General features: G+C 36.6%; 1 protein-coding gene across 1 annotated transcript in view; it reads right to left on the reverse strand.

Moving 5' to 3' along the window:
- Positions 1 to 2,476: 2,476 nt before the first annotated feature.
- The window catches only part of LOC140326011 (zinc-regulated GTPase metalloprotein activator 1A-like), a 42,353-nt gene continuing 19,560 nt past the window's right edge, over positions 2,477 to 25,269 (reverse strand). Inside the window, 10 exon segments of the mRNA XM_072404189.1 lie at positions 2,477 to 2,695; positions 3,403 to 3,526; positions 4,568 to 4,633; positions 4,716 to 4,784; positions 11,544 to 11,592; positions 13,958 to 14,014; positions 16,901 to 16,945; positions 17,496 to 17,582; positions 17,848 to 17,932; positions 22,262 to 22,321. Of these exon segments, the coding sequence (XP_072260290.1) occupies positions 2,637 to 2,695; positions 3,403 to 3,526; positions 4,568 to 4,633; positions 4,716 to 4,784; positions 11,544 to 11,592; positions 13,958 to 14,014; positions 16,901 to 16,945; positions 17,496 to 17,582; positions 17,848 to 17,932; positions 22,262 to 22,321 (701 nt within the window). The 3' untranslated portion in view covers positions 2,477 to 2,636.

Consider the following 25,269-nt stretch of genomic DNA (forward strand, 5'->3'; position numbering starts at 1 on the left):
AGGATAAATATGTATTAAACAGCAGAAGTGTCTTTGGAGGTACACGGTTTACTGGTTGAGAACTTGTGTTTTAAGTCACATTGGCCACCATTAAGTCACTTGCTCATATTACTACCATAACTAAAATGTGACCTGTCCTGGAATTGAGTTGTTGTTTGTCTGAGATTTTCAGTCTTCTTATTTTGCTGTGTGCAGTTATCAAAACAAAAATTAAATTTCCTCCACAGTAACTTCGTATGATAACTATTCTCAAATAGTGCTTTTCATATGGTAGACTTAAACAAAGACATCAAGTGCAAGAGATGCCTTCGAAGGTGCCCCAGGCCTTTATAAATTCTTATGTTACCTTCTTCTTATATGCTCAAAAACAATCCATGACTTTCTAATGACAGCATATTAAAATGATTGAAACATATGGAATATTTGACTCATGAAATCATATAAGTTTTGAATATGACCGACTTTTTATGATGTCAGTAAATACAAGCACTTTTTTCTAATACTGATCCCAATTGTATTATTAGGTATAGATTATTTTTTTATGAAAAAGCTGCTCTTCTTGACCTTGTTCTGAAAGTGTTAGTTGATTACCTGGCCTGCAGATTTTAGCACTTTAGGTTACTAAGGTGGAACATATTTGAACAACAGGAAAGTCAGAATAATGAAAGGATGCATGCTTGTTCTGATAACCATTTAATTTGATTCAATCCATAAAATATTACAGACAAAGAGAAGCTAAAATTTTAACATTTATTACTTTGGGTCTCCCATTCTCTGTCCTTGTAACTGAATCATTCGATTTTGTAGGTTTAATATTTTTATCTGTACCCAAAACATTAATGTATGAAAAAAATGATCTTGTTTCAAAATTTAACATTAACATACACAAAGGAACCCGAGCACCGCAATACTGGAGTGGGCACTCCTGACTTGGTATTAAAAAATTCGGGACCCGAGGCAACCTCTCCCTAATTTCAGTTTTATAGGCCAGTAAATCATAAATAATAAAATTGTAACTCCTATCCTGCATGCTTGTTCAATGTTAGTCACTCTCTGAGCCAGAAATGCCTAACTGAATGAATTAATGGCCAGCAGTCCCATATTTGTGCCCGCAAACAAGGCAATGCATAGCCTTACTTCTGAAAAGATCTTTTTTCGTGCTGCACATGCAAACTCTTGCTTCATCCATTGTTTTAAACATCTGTACTCAAAGCGGCCCAGAATGAATGGACCCAGCAAGAACATCTTTAGGAATATGTCTATATGATGCCGATATGACAAGACAGTGAAGATCAATGAATCATTTTAAACCTACGATGCAATTATGGACAACTACATAAAGCTAAAAGCTCTCCACAAATCAGATCATTACGACAGGTATGCAGAAGAAGAGTTTGTATTACATTGTAAACAAACACACACACACACACACACACACAGAATCTATATTTGGTGAAGTGAATTCTATTAAAAAAGTGGCAAATACTGGAATACTATGCATCGAGTCACTCAACATCACAGAGGAGTGCAATTATTATCGTTTACTTACCTCCTGAAATCTTTTCCAGTAATACTTTTCTCCTTTCAAACCTTATGAATCAATGTATGTTATATTGGCCTTTTTTATTTGAATACAGGCTAATATATTAATAATGTAATAAACTTTGTTAAGAGAAGCTAATACGGAAAGTAAAACAGTTCAGGCAAAGTTGTAATTTATCTTCCTTCTTTAACAATGATGATTCTTTTGCAGTGCTTTACAAATAAAATGTAACTAGACTCTTCAACACCTACCCCAAAGGAGCTAACAATCTAATATCCTAACACATGTTAAAATTAACATGTATTCAGGCTATGGACATTTAAGTATGTACATATTGGCAACATGTAACTGCAAATACAACTGCTCTAAATTAGAAATGTTATAACTGAAAGGTTTCCAAGTAACTGCTGGGAGGAGGGAGAAAACAAAGCTATGCTTTATCTACTTTATCTACTTTACCAACTTTGAACTTTAAGGATTATTTGCCCCACAATACATGCAGCTACAGAGGTCAGTGGGTGCCTGTTTAAAAGCTCATTTATGTCTTGTAAAAATAAATATTTACATGGTCATAGTCCTGCCACCATTACACTTTAGGCCAACTGTAAACTACACCTGGTATGCAAACAAGTATATTTGATGAAATTAGACGCAAGCTTCAGGCATAAATGACCATCAGTCAAGTCATGTCAAGGGTAGGCACAGAAAAAGTACAGCTTTTGTATCCACAATTATCTGATCATTATGCATTTTTTCCACACTCGATACTAAACTTTAAAGTGAAGACTGAGTCAGAAGGTTAATAAATGCTAAATTTGGAATACTATACTTTCATAAAAAAAATAAAATTCATCTTTTGTACACCCTAGTGACAGTTGAAAATGATAATGCAAGCAGTTATATCATAGAGAAGTAATGATTACATCTCAGGGGTCTTACAAAACAAATGTTTATTCTTCTTTATTTTCAATTTCTCTTAAGTGGATCAGTACATTTTATAGCACTGCTTTTAAGCATCAATACCTATATATCCATATATTGCCTTTGCTTCTACCATTTAAATGCAAAACTGACATAATCATAAAAATGGTCATCAATTTTCCAGTGCAGATAAAAACAGTTGTTTGAGTATTTCTTTATCCAGATGTCTCCCTGTAAATAATAAAAAAAAGGCATTTTATTTTTTCAGGAAAGTAAAAGCTACATTAAAGTAAAAAAGTTAAATGTTAGGTTTAAAAAAAATGATCAGAAAAACATTCCCTTTTGGCCATGGTTTCCCAATCTTGTTGTTTTTCAGATGCCCAGTGAAAGCGCTGGTATTTTTCACCCAAACTTCCCAGATGGCAAAAGAGTTGCAAATGCATTTTTTATTTTGTGCTCAGTCACACACTTACTTTTTTTTCCTCATTCTGTTTAGGTTTACCCTCACTTTTGACACAATGACAAAGAGCCTCAAAAACCAACCTTTTCAAAATCCCTTAGCCATCTTTCTCTGTCATAACCAATTCTAATTCTCCTACCTATCATATTCTACATTCCCTACTTTTTTAGATGATAAAGCTGGTTTGGCAGGGTGCTTATCACTTTCCATATTATAGTTTGTACTGGGTTCCTAAGGGGGGTTAAAAATACCTCCTGTTACTTCAGTCCTGTTTTATATGTACAGGTAATATGTTAGTTTTAATAATACTGAATATTCATGATTTTCTCTATTACATCTCTATACACACATACATGAAAACACATGAGCACACCCAGCCATGGTAAATATATCTTGCCTTGCTCCACAGGAGCCATGGTTCCCATATCTTGTACTACCTCTATTCTACAATATGAAGAAGACCAGAAAATTGAGTTACCTATAAACACCATGCGATTCAGTCTTTCCCCCTGCCAGTTCACTTGTGTATCTTCTAGATCATACAGCTCATGAACTCCCTGTATAATCACTTGGTTTGATTTCTCATTTATTGACAGCAGGCCCTGCTTAGACAAAGAAGATAAAAGTTACTAATGTTGAACAAAAGTCACAAAATAATTACAAGGGGGAAAGTATAAATACATAAAGCAGGACATTATTTTATTTTAAAATATGTTAAACTAATAAAACTAAAAAGAAGAATCTAAAAAAAATCTAAAAAATGCATGCTACAGTAAGCATTTTATTTTTTTCAAACAGGGAATATATAAAGTGTATAAGTTCAACTAATTGCATACTCCTTTAATTGCCAGTAGAATGGTATTTTAGCAACACCCTCTTGTGATACATACAAACCCAGTACATAAGGTATATCTTGACCCTGCTCCCTTTTCTCTGGAAGAGATGGATGATATGTCATCCTCTCCTCCAGCGGTCGCCAAGCCACACACCAGTGGTCCGTGTGAAAATGTTAGTGGTCCGCGGCTCTGGCCGGTGCAATGGAAGAGGAGGCGGGTCCTGGCATCATGACGTCACTATGGGGGAAGTTTCTTCCTCTTTGAGTGACACACGGCTCCCGGCGCATGCGCTGTCCTTAGTCCGTAAATTTGGTGGTCCGTGAGCTGCAAAAAGTTGGCGACCACTGCTCTACTCCACTATCCATCAGTTTTTATAGCTTTCTTTATGCCTGTTCCCACACTCTTTCCCTTCCTCAATGATCCCAACCTGCTCTTAAAGACTGGTTCATTCTATATGTCAACTCTTGGTAGAGGCCAGGCTATGCATTTTGCCCCTGACTAGCAGCACCTATATCCTATATCTAAAAGCCATTCCCAGAAGCAGTTGCTGATTGGCAGCGGAAAGGCAGCAGATACATACTTTATCTGATATTTTCTATCGATTACTCCTATTTTACTGATGATACCAAACAATATGGAATACCAATTATGTATCACTACTACATTTCAAATTCAACCCAAAAAATTGCATCATAAGACCATAAAATTCATAAAACTACACTATATACTGATTAAATGTATACTATAAACAAATATGAGCGGAGACCAGTTTAGCCTAACATACCCTTTAACATTAGCACAACCCACCTTTAATCTTATAACCTCCATGGGAATTCCGTTACAGTTTTTCACATTTTTTTCCCAAAGCAAATTCTGAAAAGTGAAAAAAAATATGAATAATAATAGCTTATAAAAACACACAATCAATGCATTTTGGGAGATCGTTTCTTGTTACCTGAATAAATAAATGGAGATTCTCTTCAATCACATTTCCAATGGCCTCAAATGTAACGGTGACAATGCTCTGTGAAGAAGATCAGTAGGTAATAAATAGAGATCCCTACAATCCATGGTGTCACATACTAGCCTTTAAAAATGTGTAAGCTGATAAAGTACTAGGAACTTAGTTTTGTGATTAGGGTACTTACAACCTTTTAACTGATGAATAAAGACATGAACCACGTTGAAACCTATTATGTACAATGTAGAAGAGGGCAATTTCATGATATTTGGAACGCATGTTAAAGCGAGAGTGCCGTCGCCAGTGACAGGGCAAAGAGACTTAACAGTGGTCAAATTTTTATTTTTTTCTTCTAAAATAAACTTTACTGGGTGGGGTCGTAGGAAATATTGGAGTTTTTTTATGGGAGATCCTCTTTCCCCTTCTAATTCTAAAATACCTTTGACTCTACAACACAATACAAGATGAAAAGATACTACTTTCAAATTAAAGTGGCTGCTTCCTAGAACCCCCATGAAGAAGCAGCTGTTTCTCTGCTTCTTCTAGTGTGCATGTTAATGTAATGTAAGGAAGTAAACCTGTTGTTTTTAGTACAATGTGACGTTCACTTTTGGAAATGCAAGATCAATGGGGGTTTGGACAATAGTTCACACCTTCTCACGGTCTCCTCCTTAGACCATATTACAGTAAGCCTTCTTCTTGAGAAAAAATATTGCCCTCATTACAGCTCATCCATGGCAATAATGTTCTTTAATCTGTTTGGTGCTAAGGTAAACACTAACGTGTACTCACAAACCCATTCCTAAGTGACAAACGCAATCCTATCTAAATAGGTTTCTGTTAAAAAAACAAAAATCTCTTCCTCAAGAAAACACAAATGCTAATTTTACAGCACTCCCTTTTGGTTTCATGTTTTTCTTTAAACTAAACAGAAACCAAATAACAAAACTGTTCCGTGTTCTCTCTTTATATTTTCAAGCCATAGCAAATATACAATGAATATATACCAATGTAATCTGATAATTATACTTTTATGTGCAAATAATAAAAAAGCATAACACCTTTGTATATAAATTGAGTCTAATTTATTAAAGCTCCCCAAGACTGAGAAGGTAGACTATCATTGGTGAACCTTGATGATCCAGCAAACCTGGATTGGATTTACTAAAATAGTTTACTATATGGCAAATGTCCTTGACAAAATCCATCCCAAGTTTGCTGGATCACCCTAGTAGTCTATCTTCTGTAGTCTTGGAGACTTTTAATAAATCAGAACCATAATATTCAAATATATAGATACAAGGAAAACACAGCTATAAATTTAATGTCCCTACAAAAATCACATCATCCACACAATCTATGTTCAATTTGGGGGGCAAGTAAATTAAACTAACTGCAAGTTTTGGGGAAAGGGGAAATGAACGCAAACACATGGAGAACTTACAAACTTTACGCAGTGTCCTGGCAAAGATTCAAACCTGGGAACCCAGAGCTGCATAAGCCAGAGTCCTAGCCGCTGATTCAACCAATTATAAGTGTTAGCATGTGTGTATATGCTCCATAGAAAAACTATTAAAGGGTCACCTGTCACAGTCTGAAAAGCAAATTTCTAGTTACACAGAGATATAGTTGCCTTTATAGCAAATGTATAAAGTTTTTCAGAGTATGTACCAATTTTTTGTATCCATTTGCCAACTACTACTGCACCCTGCATAAAATAATGTGTAGCCACACATTTCTGGGGCCAATAGAAGGTTTTTGATCTGCTATGGCAAGAGACACAAGAAATCGCAAGCACTGGCCAAGAAGCCATGGATATGGTAAAAAAACAAAGATTCACACTTTTGGGCCTGGGTTTTTTCATTAAATAGAAAACATAAATTAGCAGGAACTGGGTCCTAAAATGAACCTGCAATATGGAAAAAAAAGGCAAAGCAATGGTCACAGTGTATAACCGAAATCACCTCTTTGACCTGATACCGGAGAAAAAAAAAACAATTTTTAGAAAGTAGCACAACACATATCCCCTATAATATAGAGATTGGCGCTTGAGAGACCAATGTACCTCCTATGCAATTTCTATATGTATAGTTAGCATTCATTACTATTGCATGCTTTTAAAACATCAACTATTGAGAAATTACTGGTTGGGGTTAGGTGGATACCACCTGTGCTGTGCAGATTAAACTAAATAAATATTGACCAGACAAGATATTTAAAGACCTAAACACCTCAATGATTAACCACACATCACATCCATGTAGATACTATCAGCAGCAAACTGCTGCTAATCCCTTTTGACACCGCACATTGTAAAACAGGACACATCTGCCCAAAATAAACTAATGGTACAGAAAGGCAAGGTACCCAAATGCAAATGACAAATAGTTGTTGGCTTTTGAACAAGCTGAAGAGTCATTCACATGATGCCACTAGGACCATGGCAGATGTTTGCTAGGTCCAAAAATTTTATACAGAAACAGAACTGTACTGTTCTCCCTTTCTCCTATACAAATAATAAATAATTTTCTGTAATAAAATATATGTGCACGTAGACTGTAATTTATTCATAACTTTGTTTGGACTTTGAAAAAACAATGCATGCATTAATTCTTTTCCCCTGTTTTAGGTGACATAAGACCATACACGATTGCCAGTTAAAATAATGCCATAGCTATTCCTGCAGCTTTTGTATCTGTTGAAGCAGGGGCTCCAGCTCACCCATAAAAAACAAAAAACAAAACAACCAGTATGGCAAATGGACGGGGCCAAGAGAACACATCAAATTAAAGAACTGTAAAAAAAAAAATTAGTGCAAAGGAGTGCATACAGCGACATTCAGGAAATTGTTGGTTATTGCACCAGGCTCACATACAAAAATCAAGCCAACACTCAGTTTGTGTTCATACTATGGGCAGCACGGTGGCTCAGAGGTTAGCACTCTGGTCTGTGCAGCACTAGATCCCAGGTTCAAGTCTCAGCCCGGACGCTACCAGCATGAAGTTTGCAGGTTCTCCCTGTGTTTGCATGGGTTTCCTCCGGGAACTCCGGTTTCCACATACCAAAATGCTGGCTTCCCCCCAAACTTGACTTTACACTGTATTAAAAGACATATGACTGAGGTGGGGACATTCAATTGTGAGACACTGATAGTGACATGACTATGGGCTTTTTAACCTCCCAACCGTTAAGCCTGTACTTTTCTGTGCTAAAACAAAAAGTTGCAATTATCGTTAACCCCGTACTTTTCTCACTATATTAAAATCTCACTTACCTGGTCCCGCTGTGCTCATTCAGCGTCGGGTCCGTGTTCCAGCATCGATCTCCCTCTCCAGCGTCGGGTGCCGTCTCCTATACCAGCAGGACCGGTAAGATGCCGGCCGGCTTCTTACCTGGTCCCGCTGATCGTCCCGCGTCGTTCTCCTTCCAGCGCCGGGTGCTCTCTGAAACAAGAAGCCGGCCGGCGGAGGAAAACAAAAAAGCCGGTCGGCTTCTTGTGCGTGCGTGCGCGATGACGTCGGTGCGTGTGCGGGAAATTCAAATTGAAACTCATGCATTCATTTTGTATTGGATTGGATACAGGAGTTTGTATTCAATCCAATACAAAATTAATGAATGAGTTTCAATTAAAAATAAATACAAAGTATGTATTTTGTATTAGATTGGATACAGGAATTTACAATGAGAGTTTGAATTTTGTTCTCATTTTGTATTGGATTGAATACAAAGTCCTGTATCCAATCCAATACAAAATAATAGAAAATGTATTTATGTGGTTTTGTCTATAGGTATGTGACGGACACTAGGGAGGTGTTTTAGAAAAATATATTACTATACAGTATACTCATTATATCTACTAGACCCCTATTCGGACATATTTCTGTAAGTTACAGGTCAACAATTTAAAAAAAAAAAATTTCATGAAAACCTGTAACGCTTTTGGTACAGAAATCTAGACATCAGTGTAACGCCCAGGTGGTTAAAGCACTGCACAATATGTCAGCACTATAAAAATACTGTGTAAAAATAATAACAGGGACACCGGACAGCAGCAGGTAAAGCACTAGGAGCAGTACAAACTACAACATTGTCAGAGTGCTTAAAACAGTCACCTTTTTTTGTAACTGCTCAAAAACTCTGGCCACATTATTGTAGTTTGTCTCAACCATACTCACTATTACTTTGATTGGACAGTCATTGAGTCAATATGACCACCAAACAGCAATGAATTCTAAATGGAATCTTTGACAAAAAAGAGTGTGTACAGAGTGTGTGTATAATTATTTTGTGTGCCTCTTTATACTTTTTCCAATACACGCTTTATTCCCTGTCTGTCCAGACTTACTGTATATACTCAAGTATAAGCTGATGCAAATATATTGCCATTTATTTTGAATATTGGATCTCACCAGTAGCTGCTGCGTTTCTACCCTAGGCTTATACTTAAGTCAATCAGTTTTTCCTGGTTTCTTTGGTAAAATTAGGTACCTCGGCTTTTATTCGGATTGCTTTAAACTTAAGTATATACGGTATAGAGTTATTGAACATTTATGAGTTTTAAATTACATATTTTGTATATCTGGAAAAAAAAAGCATCCACAGGTAACTTTTCATTTTAAACATAAATGACTACATTTATCATCTAGTTAGAAGTTGCTTGTTAAGAGTAATAATTATAATGTTAAAAGTATATAAAACTAATTCAGCACAACATAAATCACTGGGAAGCAGGAACTTATTAAGAAGGTTCACACTGTGGCCATTCACTGCTTGCTGGTACATTGAGATGCTAACAGTGATATTTACCGAGAGCTCTTTATTGTGGTCCACATTGTACAGGAGCTGATTCTGCACATGTAGTGTTGTATGGTGCAGTCTTTTTTTTCTGAATAAAAGGTCATTACAATTAAAAAAGAAAAAGTGTCATTACTCAGCAAGGGTCCCTTCAGCTAGAATTGTGTGTACTCTGTGTGTGAAAACTCATCTACAGGCTATGGAACCTCTTTACATGGTTTGTTTGCAGGTTGATAGGTGGTAAGGATCTCAAGGAAAGGAAGGAAATGTAAAAAGAAAAAAGCCTGTTTTATGTAATGACCCAAGACAACAACTGGTAAGGATCTAAAAGGAAGGAAGGACAAGCTTACAAAGCCTGACCTGAGACAACTGAAACAACCGATACGTCTGAACTTCAATAAATCCCTTCAAAGCAACTAACTGTACTAACAATTTTTCTGTTCTACAACATATACAAGGCAACCACAGGGTTCTTCCACAGACCCAGTTCTACCACAGTCCCAAATCCCCCCATTCATGTTCAAACCATTTTGTGCATGTGGCTGTGGTGGAATGCAGTAGGCTGCTTTTAAAAGTATTGCACCACAGGCAAAACAGCAGCTGGATACAAATGTGTTATGTATGGTGCAGTTCAGTTTTCAACAGAACCTTTCCAATTTTGTCAACATTAACTTGGTAATAAAGACCAGCATAAAACATAAATCAGAACTATCCAGAACATACTGCTATGACGTTAAAGTGCACGTATCCTTCCTATGTAGCCCTGTGCCTTTTTGTCCAATAACCTACAGTAACCTACCCAAGAGCTTCTAGGTGGGATGCATCCACTATTTACAATCCTGAGATATACAACTTTCTTCTCTAAGAACTTGACCTGCATTTTCCTGACTCATATATATGGCCAATCACAAAATTGGGATTCTGAAAATCATAAGAATTAGTTTTAGCAACACATATGTAGTTCAGCTACATATGAGGTCAGGCTGAGATTTAGTGTAGCAGCACTGTGTTAGAATAGCGGATTTTAATACAATTGTTTGGTGTGTGCCTTTAACATGTAAACTTACTGGCCCTGATTTATTAAAGTTCTCTAAGGCTGGAGGGAATACACTTTCATCAGTGAAGCTGGGTGATCCAGCACAGCTGGAATAGATCTGGTCCAGGATTGAAAACATTTGCTAACAAATAGCTAATGACTTTTAGGAAATTCATTCCAGGTTTGCTGGATTACGCAGCTTCACTGATGAAAGTGTATTCTCTCCAGCCTTGGAGAACCTTTAAAAAACAGGGCCAAGGTCTATATTTTGTGCCCAGGGTCTGCTCCAAAAGCCCAGCATTGGTCACAAAACTAGCTGCAGGAATTGCACTTTTACAGTGTTAGTTATATCTGTTACTGTTTTTGTGGTTATAAGCAAAAGAATAACTAAAACAGATTTTAGTTTTAGGTCTGTGGGTGAGGTATGTCTGTTTCTTGGTAATTTAATACCTTTATATAAAAATGTTTTTGTATTAAATTCCACACTGAGGGCCCGATTTATAAAAGCTATCAAAAGCCAGAGAGGATTCCACTTTCACCAGGAAACCTGAAATGAATATGGTAAAGGATTGAAAACATTTGCTAACAACAAGCAAATTACTTTTAAGAAATCAATTTAAGGTTTTCTGGATCACCCAGTTTCACTGATGAAAGTGTATCCTCTCCAGTCTTTGGGGAGCTTTCATCAATCAAGCCCTATATATCCAATATATAATCTGCTGTTAAAAGCAGTAAAATAAAGTGTTGGCATGCACAAGCAATATTTTTTTAAGAATGATGGAAGCTGCAGGTTCTGGTATTGCACATCCAAACTGGCTTGACTTGACTTTTCAAGCATGGAGGTCTCACATCTTTTCTATGCAGAAGACATAACTATCACTGAACTGGCACAGTCAATAAGTGCATATCTAACTGCATGTCTTGGATGTATAAAAACACTGGGAAATCAGGAATAACTGCAGTAGGTCATTTGTGGTTGGGGTGAGTCTTACCTTATCAAGATGATGATGAGGTGTGCTGGCGATAAATTTGTCCTGCAAACTGTGAAGAAGTAAGTCATAAAGAAGCAACAAAACATTAACACAAATGTTATGGACTGTTAACAATAATAGGATACGTACTAAACTTTAGCAGCTACTGCTACTATGTCACAAACACAAACACCTCACCAGCATTCACAAATAAGCTTGATTTATAACTTTAACTTGTGTTATAACTTTATAAACAATACTTTTGGAGACAAATTGTATTTAAAGTTTATCTAAAGGCAAAAATGTTTAACTTTTGGATGTGAGAATGTTATACACAGGGAATTTTTTGCCCTGTATGTTCCATTGTGGAGATCTCCCCCTACTCCGAGTCCAACAGAGACAATTGTGAAAGGGTCTCTCCAAAGTGAGTTGTCACCCAAAACCATTTCCCAATATCATGTCACCCAATATTCTGGGGATAACACATCATTTTGGGTTTTCGTTTATATCTTGTGATTACAATGGTACCCAGGACAAACAGAGAGAATGAACCTCTAATGTGGACACCAACAGCAATATAAACCTAACACAGGCTCAAACCCCTCACTACCAAATCCCAAAAAATTGACTGGGGAAGACTATCATGGAATAACCTGGGTGATCGAGCAAACCTGGAAATGTTTTGCTATTAGTTAGTATTATGCTATTAAATATTTTTGCTCCTGGATTTGATTCATTCCAGGTTTGCTTGATTGCCAAGGTACTCCCATGTCATTCTATGTTATCCACTCTTGGACACTTTAATAAATCAGACTGTGTATGTGAGGAAAATATACCAGTACATACAAAAAAAGTATGTCTCTATGCCGTTATATTTAGGTATCTACATTCTGTCACTTTTGATAAAATGTGATAGGGAAGCGATGGAGTTGAATAGGAGCCTGGTATAACATAAACATGCAGGCAACCATTGCTGTGCTCTCCTAACAAAAAGGTTACCCATCTTTCGTATTGAACCTTTTCTTTCAATACTTTAGGCTATTGACTTGGAACATACACCTGAGAATTTCTGACCCTTTTCGATTGTTCTATAACTGTTCTCCATCAACATAGGTTCCAGTCAACCACCATTTTCCGAAGGAGCTCATCACTAGCAGGTTTATTGTCTGACATTCATTGACAAATATTTCCAGCTATAATATTTCCCTAAATTTGTAGGACAAACGATCACGCTGATGGACAACCAGGGTCACAAGATATCCGTGGGTTGGTATATTTTGTCCTACATACTACTAATCGAAGAAATTGATACAAACAGTAATGGGAAGATCTCCTGAAACAAAGGTAATACCCGGGTGAGAAAGTCACAATATTATATAAGAGGAGTATGGCAGAACCAGTTTACTTTGCAGTAAATTTCTAGAAACTAAGACTGTGTGAATGAGATTCCACGGAAGTGCATACAAACATTCAGCTCTTTAACAAAATCTCCAAATTAAATTGCTAAACAGACAATATAAGGCCTTCCTGGTGGGAGATGCAGTTCAATATTGTCTACCAGATCACATCCTCGTGAATTGCAGAATACTCTCAGCTCCAGGGGGCTGGAAGAGACTTCAAAACAAAACATCTGCAAGGTCTAAGCAGATCAGTCAGGGGTAAATTGGTAACAGTGAACATAAAAGCAGGGAGGGAAAGTGTATGTGTAGACAAGCTGCTGGAGAGTATGGGGCCCTGCAGGAAATGTAGCAGCAGCGGTGTCAAGTTTAATCCCTCGCAGCTGCTTCTTCTTGAATGGATTGCTTTAGCTATTTAGTACCTGCAGTTAGGGCAAATCCCTGCTAAAGAGGGAATCAAAGCACCATTATTAAATAGCTGATTAAATAGGTCAGAATCAATATTAAATAAATGCTTCAACATTTATCAACTGAACAGGACCCCATTCCTAATCTTTACACATAAAACAGACTGAAATGCTTATCACAGGTCATATCATATGTACTGTACTATTGCAGCTGCAAACTATTTGTATCTGAAAACCCAGGACTTCCCACCTTTTGTGGCCATACAAAGCCACTGTGTTTTCTTCATTGGTTTTAAATGACAGCTAATGATGCAGAAAGTGGAGCAGACTATAATTTACTCAGCTGATTCCTAATGATCCCCAGAGAAAACACCATCACCAGGGGTATCTACACAGACATGACTTCTTTGCTGAGGGCTCCAAATAATTGCCAGTCAACCATACTTGATCTAATGGTTTTAATAGTAGCTGTAAGCTGTACCTCTGCAGGACCACAGACTGAGAGGACAACTGGAAATAGAAACTTTCTAATACAATATTTTCCTAATTACTTGCTTACCTGATAAACTTTTTTAGGTTTACATGGGCAACTAAGAACATAAACACAGATTCACAACGGAACATACAGTACCTTTTTCCAGACAAACTGTCAAATGAATGCAAATCCAAGATCTCAGATAAATCCACCCTACAAAAACAAGGAAATTATGCTATCAGAAATAAAAATTATTAATAAAAGTTTTGACATGAAACATGTAGAGCTCTTTTATCTCATACAAGAATTATTTATCTTTTAATGCAGCATGTTTTTACAGATACTCCAGGCAGATAATACAGGGCTCTGAGGAAATTCCCTGTTGGGAATAAAATATTGCCTAAAAACACTTGAAACACATGGACTTGCAAAATTCCCACGAGGGAAACTAAGATTTACTATGTTTTATAAATTAGAGCCCCTGATGTATCATCTTTAACAGAACAATGTACAGTAATCTGAATGTGACATAAGCAACTGTTTAGCAACAAAGTGTTACCAGCAACCAACTATATTTAAGAATAATTCAGACATGCAGTCAGAACCAAGGACAAATATCAGAAGGTGTAAGCTGTATTATACTTAGGACACATAAAGCAATAAACACAATGTTAAAAGTAGGCATAGGGTTTGGTATATTTGGAGTGAGGTTTTAAATGCAATGTTAGAACTGAAAAACCTATATATTACAGTTTGTGAACAGCATTCAAACATATTACTTTACAAAAACTTTACTCATGTACTATATGTATTTACACACATTGTATATAAAATCCCAGCCATATTATCATTTACAGCAGTGGTTCCCAACCCCTGGGCTGCCGACTGGTGCCGGTCCGTGGCTGGTGAGTTGGGGGCCGCAAATGACAGGAGGAAGACCGGCAGCGGTAGCCGCTTCACACTGCTTACACAGGAACTTCTGAGAATTGCAGAGCAATGTATGTACGGCTTACACTTCTCTGCCATTCCCAGCAGCTCTAACACCTGATAGCACACCAGTGTGCTGATAGGAGGCTGAGCTGCTGAGAATAGCAGTGTAAGCTGTACATATACCGGGCTGCAGCAAAATTTCATTATATGTTACTGGGCCATGCTGTCAGAAAAATTGTGAACCATTGATTTACAGAATACAGTGTAAAGTACAAATATAGACAGTATATGTAGTGCCATCTAGTGGACATAAACAGTGCTGCAGTTACAAGGTCAACTTTCAACTTTTTGGGAAAACAGTTTGTAATAACGTCATTACAAAATGCCTGTATATTAAAAACATACATTCCAATCACATATTACTAGTATTGGGTCATAAAGTTAATCAATCACGTACGTAGCTATGTTTAAAGCAGGATAAAACTTTTGTTTTATAACTGTAGAATGCAGCCCTAAAGCAAATTACTGTAAAACAGGGAAAAGATTGTCTGCATTAAACGGATCTCTTTTACTCTGCATATCTTAAAAATTATTGAGAAGACACTACACATTAATACAGATATGCAGCTGTACGTATTGGAAATAGTGATTATTCATTACTTCATTGTACCCTAGGTGTAGCAATTAGTCATGGGGTAATAATGGGAAACCGTCACTATAGCATTTCGTGGCCAATCCTAACATTCACGGTAATTTTAAATAAGAAATTTGGGAACTTCTTAACTTTCTGGAAAACTCATTGTCTGATTTCTAAGAAATGCTGTATCTGCATAGCTTATCCAGAGATGCTGCCAGTCCCCCTTAGCAAAGAATCCTTGTTACTGACTATGCTAGGCAAGGAAGCTTTGTAAGTTGGTCAGTGTACATCTCTGTTTAACTGGGAGCTACAGAATGCTGTGACAACTCACGGTGTATGAATCAGAATACAGCTTACAGCCTACCCAGATCCCTTATCCCTGCGCAGTCTTTTTTCCCAGCCTCCCAAATCCGAGGAGAATGGAAATTGTGTGGTCTCCTGGCTGCCTCTAAAAGCATTTCAAAAAAGTATTTCCTTCAAGTTTCAAACAGAAAATGATCTTAATGGTTATTGGTGCTGCTGAGTGTTTTATTCATTTTTGCATAGTCTGATGCACTGGTGTGAAGGAAGGGACAGATGCAAACAGTTCTATGTACTCTGTAAAATGATGTAATATGTAAACCTAAAATAATTGGCATATCATTTGTTATACTTGTAGTGTCATTGTCTGTGTTCAGCCTTTAAATTGCAGTTTATATAATTAGAAAATTGCTCTTTACACAGTTTGCACCTTTAAAATGGAGGGAGGATTTTATTGACACAGTACTATAATGAAGCAGCAAATACATTGATTTCAGGTTATACAAAAGTCACTAAAACAGCAGAGAACTACGCCATGTAAACTGACTTGACAACAAGCCTAGAAAGCAACACAAACTCCAAAAAGCCCATCCAAGTAGGGTTCTGGTTTACCAGTCACTGATAGGTTACCAATATAAAAAATGCAGAAATTTTCTGGATTTAAAGTTTGTAAAAAACAAAGCAGGAGTATGGCATATTTTAATTGGTTCTGCAAAAAGCACAATGTACGATAAATAATGCTTTCACATAAAGAGTAAGGTTTTGAATCACTGCATTTTGAAACATATTATTTTCAGGCCATTGTTTAGTTTTCTACCCTGAGTGTATGGAACTGGTAGCGAACAGAATTCCACTAACACAAATTGTTAGCACATAGGAAAAGAAGAACATCTATGTAAGAAGATCTATGCTGTCTTTCTAGCATACATATATGAACCGGCATGCATGTGTACCTGCACATGCATATAAGAATGACAGCACAGATTGACAGAATTCTGGATGCAGATGTGACAGACATGTTACTGAATGTGATCCTGCCCTGGAAGTAACACCACTTCCAATGATCGGCAATGGCAGCTCTTTGCTGGGACAGATAACAGACAGTCTGACAGGTGCTTGCTAATTATCTGTTATAACAATGAATAAAATAAAACTAATAACTATTAGGTGAAAAAAACAACTAAAAGCAAACAGCTGCTTTACAGTTCAGCATGTTCAGACATTGTACAAACCTTGATCTTTGTGTTGGCAGAATTTTTACAAGTCCATTTATTGACCTATAAAATACAAGCAGAGACAGGTTATAAAATGTGACAAAAAGACATATTAAAAAACACCATTCACATGCTTATGGTCTAAAGTAACTTTTTGTACATCTACATTGAGATTCAGTAGGTAAAAATGACTTTAAGTGAACCTTTATTTGAATTCTAAACTGCCAGAAGACATGAAAAGCAGGCACCTGGCAATCCATTAGTCCCGTCTACATGTGCTTACATAAAGCTTGCACAGCACCGTACAAAATGTGAAATCCAGGCAGCTAAATTATCCACATAGGAAGCTAAAAAAGGTTGCAGTGCCTAAAATCAAACCCTGTATCACCCCTCCCTCATTTTTAAATAATAAAAGAGGACATGCTGGAGTTTTCCCAAGCTTGACTTCAGGAACTAATTGAAATAACAGACGGCCCCATATTTCGTGTTTTCCAAACCTACTCCTAAGTACAGTACATGCCTCTGTTTCATATTTTCTGGCAGTTTAATATGTAACAACTCTAAGTTACTTTAACTCTTAGACAAAGAACTAAGAACAAGGGACTATATTTACCTGACAACTGAACGCACTTTGTCCAGGTCTTCAATAGAAACAAGGTCAGTTTTGTTAACGAGTATCACATCAGCAAGTGCTACCTGTCTGCCGAATAAAAATGGGTTTTATAAAGCAGCAGCAGTGCACAAAAGTAGCAGAAAAACAACATTCTGACACATTTTAAACAAGAAGTTCACTGGCTAAATTACATATATCTTTATTCATTTTTAATATAATACTAGGGTTAAAAAAAACATATACTGGTGTCTCTAAAGAGCACAAAGAAAAATCTTCATATTACATACATAACAGTTTGTGAACCAGCAGAATGCACACAAAAAACATAATATAACAAAAGACAACACTGTACCTGGCAGCTTCATTAATAAGACCATCAGGTTTTTCCTCTGTTAGATGCTAAATGAAACAAAAACTTGAAATAACATAAATGCAGTCTTATCAAATTATACAAGTTTTAAGTTTTACATGGAGCAAGAAAGGGTTAAAAAGCATGTTTGCTGTTTGCATATTTCCCTTTATTCCTGTTCTAAAGGTCAGGAAAATGAAAGGAAATCTCTTTAAACGGAACAAAATCTTCATCCTAGAGAGTTGTTATCAGAACAAGTGTTCTGTATTGGAGGATTTCCCCACAACTATCACTCTGATGACATCTCAAAATTTTGGATTGCCCCTTCACATTCCGACTTGGTTTTAATGATCACCAAATGATCACCAAATAAGTGAATGTAACTAGCAGGGAAACAGTTTGTGCAGTAATAAAATAGTTGATAAAAACTTAAAAGAAGGTCTAACCCCTCCTTGCGTTGTCCAAAACTAAAACAAAAATGTTTGCCTTTATGTACATTTATATTCACATTTATTTACATTATTTAAGGGCATTTGATTTAACTACTTTTAGTTTACAGGAACATTTATAACAGTATCACGCTGGATTCTCCCTACTTTTTACTTTAATTTGCCTGTGTTAGCGTGCTGAGCTACAATGACCATAAAATAAATTTTGTACTTTAGGAAAGTGAATACATTAAAAGCCAATTTGACATCCATGTAAGCTAAAAGACTGTTTAGTGGTACACACAATGATAGTATGCATATATTACAGCTCTGGTTACAATCAAGTGGTTGATATTAGATTCTAAGGGGTCTTTTTGCTGATCACTGTCAATGGATGGTGACCGTCTAACAATGTATAACTGTCCGAATAGATGTCTAGATTCCAAATGGCATTCTTTCTTTGTATTATGTCATCAATGAGCACTGAGACAGATTTCTACACTTTTTTATAGAAACATTTATGTGGGTTGTCCCTCTTCGTCTCCTTTTAAAACGTTCAAGTCAAAGACTCAGAACAAGCATGCTGTAAATGAGTGTATTAAAAAATGTCAAGTTTCTTTTTCACTATTTGAGTAGAAACTCATTATTAAAATCACTAAAGTTCAAAAAACAAAACACAAAAAATGATGGACTTAAAAGGCACCTTATTTTTTTAATAAGTGTAAAACCATAAATAAGTAAAAAAAAGTATAAATGTAATTCCACATGTGCACATTTAGTCTCTTTGATAGATTGACATATATTTCGCAAAAATCAGCTTTTTCAGAAACAATGAGACTGGCGTATCTTAGTTCAGCTACAAGTAGTAATACAAGTATCCAATATTACCCAGTCATGACAGAGAATAGTTCGGAGGTGCTTCTGTGATACATTTGATGAACTACATGTGAACCCCGAGTTAAGGACATCCGACATACGGACGACTCCTGAATACGAACGGACTTCAATGCTTGCTCATGTGCAAGAGGGAGGCTTGATGGGGGGGGGGGGGTTGTTGGGGGTTTGCATTACTTGCAGAAGAAATCTTTTGCTAAACACAGCTGAGGTTGTTGGTGATCTCTCCTGCAACCTCTTGTAACTCTTTAATGACCAAGACAAACTCTGCAGTTGTTTCTTTTTGCGAATCAAAGCACAGCTTGCACCAGAAGTTAGTCTAGGCACCATAAAGTTTTTTTCCTTGCTTTGTTTGTGAATAAATCACAGTGCTGCCTAATAATATGTTAGGACAAACATCTGTTCTAATTGCATTTAACAAATGAATGTACCTGTTCCGCCTTACATACAAATTCAACTTAGGAACAAACCTACAGTCCCTATCTCGTATGTAAACCAGGGACTACCTGTATATATAAAAAAAAAATTGTGGGGCTGCCTGTGGACTTTGGCGCTATCCATTTAATATCAACTGATAACCCATCGCTGAAGGATTATGTGATAGCCTGTAATATTTGTTTTTAAACACCAAATATACCTTGTAAGTTTATTTTTCATTTGTATAAAAAATGTATGCTCTGTCATAATTAGATGTATAACTGTGATGTATTACTACTTGTAGCTGAACTAAGATGTTTCAGTCTCATTGTTCCTGAAGTAGATTCTAAACGCATCAAAGTGAATATGATTTTAAATTTCTTACAAAACTAAGGTGTGATTAGAAGTGACCAAAGTGCCTTTGAATTCCATTATTGTGGTTGTTCGTTAATAAAAGAATATTGACCAGACATTTAAAAAATCCTCCTAATAATTTTGGAACATTACACTAAATTTTAACCATAACTTTTGCTTACTGCCTAAAGCTGCTCTGTATGTAAGTGATTCTGTGGTATTTATCCACTGGATTGAGGAAATTGTATATGTATATGTTAGGAACAGACCTTTCAGAACAAGTTAGAAGACAACTGTCACGTCATTCTGTCCAATTATTCGTCCATAAAAATAAAAAAAATCTGATTTCTGGGTGACAATCCCATTAGTGTGATGGGCCATGATATCAATTACCACTTCAGTTTCAATTTAGCAGTGTGGTCATAGAGCAGCATTGCTTTCAGTGACCTATGCTGATCCAAGTCTGTGAAGCATGACACTCTTTAAATTGCTGTCTTTTGTTCTACTGTCACTGCTTGTATTAGCCAGAAACAAAGCCAGCAATATTCAGCTATTGAGGTCAAGGCTCGCAGGCGAGGGAATTGAACAAGCAAGCAAATCAACTACATGGAAGTGAAAAGTTACTTCTGTCTATCACAGGGCTTTCAAGACGACCACTACAATGACAGGATTTCAATTTGGTGCTGATGGACCATTATAGAATCTGAAGGGTTTTAGAAGCCGACAAAGATGTTCAACTTTTGAAACTTATTTGCTATTTATATTGTTTTTCTGTATGTCATTATTTACCAAACAGCAATAAGAATCATTTTGTTTTCCATGACAGAGAAATGACAAAGAAAATAGATTTAAAAAGCGGGTTGAAGGTTAGATGAAAGAAACATATGGGAGAAAAAGAGAGGCAAAAATACAAAGGGTTGTTAAACAGATAAACATAATTTATATTACACACAGTGGTTCTATATTACACTTATAAATACATTTCATGTTTTAGGAGATTTTCAGAACTTATTATTAATATTGATAGTCAAGATTGTGTGTTCGTTTAGAACCCATCCTGTAAATCCATAAAAGAATACAGACAACAGTCATTTTAAAGGTCACATAAATCCAAAGATGAATAACAGTGCAAAAAATGTACCGTATCAAAGGATGGGAAAAAACTCGGGGTTAACCATCGTAGCCATTTTTTTTTGCCCGTACGAAGGTCGGGCTTAACGGCAAGGAGGTTAATAATAATAATAAACAATAATAAATTATTAATAAACAATAGGAGGGGAGATATGGAATGGTGGGAAGTAGTAGGAGTTTCAAAACACAGAAGAAGATGGGTAGGCCAGTTTGAAAAAAATGGATTTTGAGTGCTCTTTAAAATGAGCAGAAAGTAGGAGCAAGCCGAGTAAGACGAGGAAGATTCCAGAGAGTCGGGGGCAGCTCTAAAAAAAGTCTTGGAGCCGTGCGCGTGACGAGGTTATAGGAGGGAAAGCCTTTAGTAGGTCATTGGAGGAGCGAAGAGAGCGACTAGGGGAGTATTTTTCTACCAGGTCAGAAAGGTAAGTGAGACAAACACTGTGGAGGGATGTGATGGCAAAACACAGGAGCTTGAATTTGATTCTAAGGTGAAATGGAAGCCAATGAAGAGAACTACAAAGGGATGCAGCATAAGATGAGCGGTGGGAAGGATGGATGAGTCTGGCTGCAGCATTCATAATAGATTGTAGAGGAGAGAGTCGGGTTAGTGGAATACCAGCGAGGAGGAGGTTACAGTAGTCCAGACGAGAGATGATAAGAGCATGTACAAGGAGTTTGGTGGTCTCAGGGGACAGGTAGGGGCGGATTTTGGAGATGTTGCACAGGTGAAAGTGACAGGACCTGGAATATTCTGAATATGAGGGGTAAATGAGAGGGCAGAATCGAAGGTGACGCTAAGACAATGTGCCTAAAGGAAGGGCCGAATAACACTGCACATTTAAAAATATAGAGGAAAACATTTGTAATTACATAATAAAGCATATTTAAATTTACTTTGCAGTCTAGTTTGGTCACTCTAACAGAATTACCAACTTTAGGCACCATGGTACAGTAAAGGCTGTGTGCTGCTTTAAAACTCAGGTGGGGCATTTATTTAAATATGAAAAAATGTATCCACCTGTTTTAATAACTGATTTAGTATTATAGGCTTACAAAGATACAAGACAATGCCTTTAATAGCATTTATTACAGCAGTTATTATGTCATTCACTGACATATAATGTAGGTGTATCTTTTCTGGTTTGTGCATGATTACATATACAGTATATACACAGTTTTCACTCTGTCCCTACCATCCAGATATATGTCACTTCCCAGTTCAGCATCAACCCAAAACATGGAGGCCACAGCACCTAAAAATAAAACAGTTAAAAAAACATAGTAAACTTTCATTTTTTTAACTGATCACGTACAAACAAATAACTGCTGAGATTAAATATAAAGGCATATGTACATCAATACTCTATAACAAAAAATTGGGAAAAGTGTACAATTATAATAAAAACTATTAAGATAAAATAGACAGAGACAGAAAACAAGGGGAGTAGTCCTAACAATAACAATAGTTCTGTTTTATACATTGCACCATGTAATTTTCAAAAATCTATGCAAACCTGTGCATTGATCTTCAATCAACATTTTTAAACCCATCTGAAAACAATAGGCTAAAGCGTCTAATAGTGTTCGTACTAAAATTATTTCAATAGGAATAATGTTTCAACCAAACTTCCCAGGATTTTTCAAACTTTCTAAAAGAGTGAGAATTCCATGTTACCGCTTTCTCGTATTGATAATTATTTGAAACTTTCTCTAATATATCTGACATGTTGCAGGATTTTATAACTTCGCCATGTCCTTGCTATAGCTAATCTTGCAGCAAATAGGAATCACAATTATTCTAAAATTTGGAGAAAATTTGTCAATACCAAGGCTCAATATCGTTAGAGCAGGATTCGGCCTTATTGGATAACCCGTTGTTTTGGATATAAGTGCAAATACTGAATGCCAAAAACTGGTCAAACTCTTGCAACTCCAGAACATGTGTACAAATATGCCAATTTCATTACATCGTCTCTAGCACTTAGGTGAAATATCCCCAGAGAATTTATAGGGGGTACAATACCATTGCAAGAAAATTTGCTGAGAACATTCCCAATGTGCAGTGCATTTAGATGCTTGGCAATTAGTGATATTAGCTTTTTGCCATTGTTCAGAAGTAAAATTTTGTTTCAAATCTTTTTCCCAAATAGAAACTATTGCAGACTTAACCCATAGGTCCTTATCTTGTAGAAAATTATAGTAAAAGGAGATTCCCTTTTTAAAAATTGTAGGGTTTTGTAACCAGAACCACAATTTTGTAGACATACCTACATCAGAAATCAATGTATTATTGTAGAAATGGTTAATTTGAGCCAATTTTTATTGATCCATCAATGTAATAAATGTTGGTAGGTCTGCAACTGTAGTGTAGCCTTTTTTATGCTATTCTTAGTAAACTATTCATAGTAAACTTTTATATTGCTACTGGTGTTGGTTAGACAACAGTCAAGCCAACAGAAATCCACAAACTTACCAGGTAATTAAATGTCCTACATAACAATTATCTTGCTATCTTACATAAAACATTAAACAAGTGCTATACAGCAAAAAATTCTACAAATAAAAATAAAACTGATAAAACAATAACAAAAGTATGAATTTGTTTTTATAAATCAAACACTGTTGCCATAACCCTGCAGAAAAATAATTGCTGTCATCATAACAGGACATTTTACATTTAGGAAAAACAGATACCTAGATACAAAACATCTGAGCCTTTGGCACAATTTATTAAAGCTTCACTTTCCAATCTCTGAGTGACAGCTGTCTCTTTTGGATTGCTGTAAATACTAAAAGTAGGTCTTATGTTTTTAAATAACCTGCATTAGAATGTCTCTTTGCAGCAACATCAAACAGAAAGAAACAATGACAGCACAGGTATCTATTACACTTTCTGCAAAGCATCACCATGGCAGAGCTGTCCAAATGAATGAGAAGCAGTAGTAACAAGGCTTGCCGAGGCATCAGGAGCCGTCTACTGACATGATCTGATTTGGTTCTTGAAGCATCACTTTATGTCAGCATTGTAATACTTGGCAGCAGCTTGAGGTGCTTAACCATGCACGGTATAGGAAGGGCTGCAGGATCTGATAGCTTCTTGATACAAATTGATTTCTTTCCCAAAAAGCTTAATCGTTTTCCAATTTGGCTTAGATGGGGTTCAGGTAACAGGGGCTGAATCAATGTCGTATCCGTTAAAGAAGATTACCTTAGCATGACAATTATTTGGCTAGGAAGCCATGTGTGTCAGGCTGATGAATGAGAAATAACTGAAGTGTCAATACAGGTTGTTTATGTGTGACAAAGTGAATACACGCTCCTTACTTTTCAGAATAAATATCTATAAATGTACAATTAAAGTACATCTAAGCCCAATCAGGAGCAACTTAAATAGGCTTTAATATGTAATTACAAATGTTTTCCTGATTATTTTTAAATGTGCAGTGTAGCATTACAGGTACGTGGAGCCAAATTTAGTGGGTATTTGGCAGCAGTTTACCTGTGAGAGGAATTGAAGGGACTAAAAAAAGTGTTAATAACTGTGGTGCTGCAGATTTGAGGTCTGGAGTGTATTAGATGGAATGGATGGTCCAAACACCCCATACAATGAGGGAGAGGTTAAGGGGGGACTGGTCCTTCATCCTTAATCAAAAGCAGCCTACCCCAAAATAATCATGTACCACAAACCACAAATAATCTCTACCACAAATACCCCATACCCCAGGTCAGGTGTGGCTCAGGCAGATAAGCATGAGGAGAGGCCCAGAGTAACATAGATGAATGTGAGTACTCAGATTTAGAAATACTTGCAGTGCTCAACCCAGAAATTTTTTTAACCGGGGTGGGAAGAAATTGTAGGTGGGTGGCAGCCCCTGTATTGTGACCAGAAACCTTTAGTAACCACCCAAAAACAGCCTGGTGGGTGCTGAAAAGTGCCGGGTGGTGCACCCAGCTAAAAGGACCTGGGGAGAACCCTGCCTTGGTTTGGCACAACGGAAAGCATCCCCTACAAACCCCAAGTTTGGACTCTTAACATGAGTGACCTTTGCCAGTTTGGACTTTAGGTTTGCTGCTGGAAATTTGTATTGCCCATTAATATTTCTGCTGAACAAAAGTTTGATTTTCCTGTACGCTGAAAGAAGCCATTTTGAGTTTTAATAATTTTTGAATGGCTGTGTGGCTCTGAGGGTCATTGCATTGG

Source organism: Pyxicephalus adspersus, chromosome 3 (assembly GCF_032062135.1).
Source record: "Pyxicephalus adspersus chromosome 3, UCB_Pads_2.0, whole genome shotgun sequence".
Taxonomy (NCBI): domain Eukaryota; kingdom Metazoa; phylum Chordata; class Amphibia; order Anura; family Pyxicephalidae; genus Pyxicephalus; species Pyxicephalus adspersus.